At 41.5% G+C, this 3,096-nt stretch overlaps 1 protein-coding gene across 1 annotated transcript in view; it reads left to right on the forward strand.

Annotated features, from left to right (window-relative positions):
• Positions 1 to 2,870, forward strand: part of LOC102672532 (fibrillin-2-like) — a gene marked incomplete at its 5' end in the record, with an annotated part of 14,416 nt that extends 11,546 nt beyond the window's left edge. Inside the window, 10 exons of the mRNA XM_006615067.1 lie at positions 1 to 188; positions 266 to 469; positions 544 to 669; positions 749 to 988; positions 1,060 to 1,232; positions 1,317 to 1,511; positions 1,594 to 1,698; positions 1,795 to 1,947; positions 2,022 to 2,225; positions 2,341 to 2,870. Coding sequence (XP_006615130.1) covers positions 1 to 188; positions 266 to 469; positions 544 to 669; positions 749 to 988; positions 1,060 to 1,232; positions 1,317 to 1,511; positions 1,594 to 1,698; positions 1,795 to 1,947; positions 2,022 to 2,225; positions 2,341 to 2,562 — 1,810 coding nt within the window. The remainder of the gene's footprint in view (positions 189 to 265; positions 470 to 543; positions 670 to 748; positions 989 to 1,059; positions 1,233 to 1,316; positions 1,512 to 1,593; positions 1,699 to 1,794; positions 1,948 to 2,021; positions 2,226 to 2,340) is intronic.
• Between the last annotated feature and the right edge of the window lie 226 nt (positions 2,871 to 3,096).

A 3,096-nucleotide genomic window follows, 5' to 3' on the forward strand; every position in this document is an offset into this window, starting at 1 on the left:
CTCGTTCATGTGCATCTGTCCACCTGGGTACCAACAGATCGGTATGACCGACGAGTGTAAAGACGTCGACGAATGCGCGATTAATTCGGGCTTGTGCCGAAACGGGCAATGCGTGAACGTGGAGGGTAGTTATCAGTGCCTTTGCTACGACGGCTTCGAGCAGAGTCCGGATGGGAAATCTTGCATAGGTATAGGAATTAAGGAATAAGGAAAATGCATCGAGACTACGATTGAAAATAATTGTGTTGTATACCGTTTTTTTTAGACCGTAGGATGGGTTATTGTTTCCTGCAAACGATCGGTGGCAGATGCACAGCGAGAACTTCCGATCTGAAGACGGTGACCAAAGCGGACTGTTGCTGCACTATGGGCGCAGCTTGGGGACCCCACTGTGAGATTTGTCCTACGAAAGACTCCGATAATTACAACGAACTATGCTTGGACAAAGGTTTCTCCGTGAACGGTCAAGGTACGTGCGAACATTTCTTTCTTTTCTTAATAATGATAATAATAACAGATTCATCGTCAAAATTTCTTTTTCAGACATCGACGAATGCAGAACCATCCCTGACCTGTGCAAAAACGGATTGTGCATCAATACTCTGGGCTCTTACAGATGCGTCTGCAATAAAGGGTACAAGGCAGATAAGACTGGAACTCAATGCGTCGGCAAGTATTCGACGAGTCTTGTTCATCGTGAGAAAAATATTATATCAAATGAGATATATATATTTATATCGAATTTCAGATATAAACGAGTGCGAGTTAACACCAAGGCCGTGCAAGTACAACTGTCAGAACACGGAAGGAAGTTTCATCTGTTCCTGTCCGGCCGGTTTCATTTTGAACCCTGATGGCGTCAGCTGTAGAGATCTGGACGAGTGCGCGACAGGGAATCATCTGTGCCAACAGAACTGCATCAACACTCAAGGAAGCTACACTTGCGGCTGCCAAGAGGGTTACACGCAAGACGGAGATGCTTGTCACGGTTTGTCTAACAAAATCTTCGATATTATTCAATTCCTTCGATTATTCGAATCTTATATTAATCGTTTGCAGACATAAACGAGTGTGATCAGCCCGGAACCTGTCCGAAACCGGGCACCTGCATCAATACGCTAGGCAGTTTCCGGTGTATATGTCCCAGAGGGTTCAAGCTCGATCAGTCTGGAAGATTTTGCATGGATCAGAACGAGTGTGCCGATGACAGCACTTGCGAGCACGGTTGCCAGGTGGCCACAATGATCATCCAGTTTTTAAAACTTTCCTCTTTTTTTTTTTTTTGCGACTGTGTAAATTCGAAATTAATTTTTCAGAACTTTATGGGAAGCTATCGTTGCGGGTGTCCGGAAGGATTCGTTCAACATCTTTATTATAACCAGTGCATCGACGAGAACGAGTGCAACACGTCCCCGTGCGGGGACAACACTTGCATCAACACTATTGGCAGTTACAAATGTGGTTGCCCGGATGGTTACCAGTTCGACGGCAATTTGCAAATTTGCGTTCAGGTAAGTTTTCGATTTCGAACGAGTAACAATAGTGATCGTTACTTGATAGAAAAAAAGGGGAAAAAAATTCGATGCACTTTAGGTGAGCGCCGGATGCATTGGAAGCCCTTGCGCCTTCGGTTGCACCCCTAACGGGGCAAATGGATTCATCTGCGGATGCCCTACAGGGTATCAACGAATTGGACAGGTTCGTCATCGATGTTTCGCGAAGAAAGAAGATACTTGAATATTATTTTTTTTATTTATTTTCTTTTTTTCTTTTTTTTTGATCTCCAATGATCAGGGTCACTGTCTGTCCACGATTAACCCACTATCGCAAGGGCACTTTGGCGAAGACATCAGCAGTGCACCGACATTCGTGATAAATCCAGATCCGTATCACATACCGCCTGCGGATGACAAGACAATATCGACGGAAGGTTGCTTTTCTTGCAAGGTGATCTTACGATTGTCTCATGGGGTCGTTGGAAAAAGACAAAGAGAAAGAAAAAATTATTTTCTGTTCCGAAGGTTAACGGGAAAGGAAGGCACAGAAGATATTTGCGAACGAAATCAATGGATCAAGAATTGATCGCACGGAGGCACGAAATTATGAAGAGACGGTTCGTCAGATCGGCGAAGAGGCATCATCACGGGGAAGAGTATATCCTCAAGATCAGCCTTCGACAGACCAGGCATCGAATGAGAATCATCAAATTACAACCGGCTGTCAAGGTTCATTTCCTTGTATATCAATTTTTTTTTTTGTTGCTCGATCAAAATGTTTCTTTAATTTTAAGAATTAAAAACAACGCAACGATCTTGAACAGATAATTTATTCTGTTCGCAGGACGAGAACATGGAATACACGATAATCAAGGGGAACGACGACAATCATTTCGAGATCGTGAACGAGCACGGAATTTCAGCCCTCCACTTCCGCAATCGATTGAAGGAACCCGGCCAATTCCGATTGATGATACACGGACGTCCACGAAACGGTATAAGCGAGGAAAACGAGGTCTGGGAAAGGCCTCTCACCTTCAGAGTACATTTAATAGTGACCGAGTAATTCTTAGGGAAATCGATGTTGCTCGACGTTTCGGTTCTTTTCTTTAGTCAATTTCCACGTTGAACGCCGAAACGAAAGCGATTGGGAACGAGAGATTGCCGGGCTGAGTATTATACTATATATATATATATATAGTATATATATATATATATAGGCACGATTCCATTTCTCGAATTAGGAAACGCTTTGAAAATTGATGTGTTCATTCACACATAGCCTTGACTTACGTCGTCTCACTGCCAAATAATTATCCTTCTCACTGTGTTTGCTATGTAAAATAATAAATCTTTAACACTGCCTCTGCTTTACTCGTTTTACATTTTTATTCGTTTTTCTTTTCTTTTTTTTTTTTTTTCTACGATAGATATACATATGTATATTTTTCAAAAGTTTCGAAGTAACAAGAATATTTTACGAAAAAAATGATAAAAAAAAATAAATAAATAAACAGAAAAAGAATAAAAAAAGACAAGACACATGGAAATACGAAATCTACTATCTTCAAAATCTCTGCCTTAATTTTTTTTTTTTTTT

Source organism: Apis dorsata, unplaced genomic scaffold (assembly GCF_000469605.1).
Source record: "Apis dorsata unplaced genomic scaffold, Apis dorsata 1.3 scaffold_215, whole genome shotgun sequence".
Classification (NCBI taxonomy): domain Eukaryota; kingdom Metazoa; phylum Arthropoda; class Insecta; order Hymenoptera; family Apidae; genus Apis; species Apis dorsata.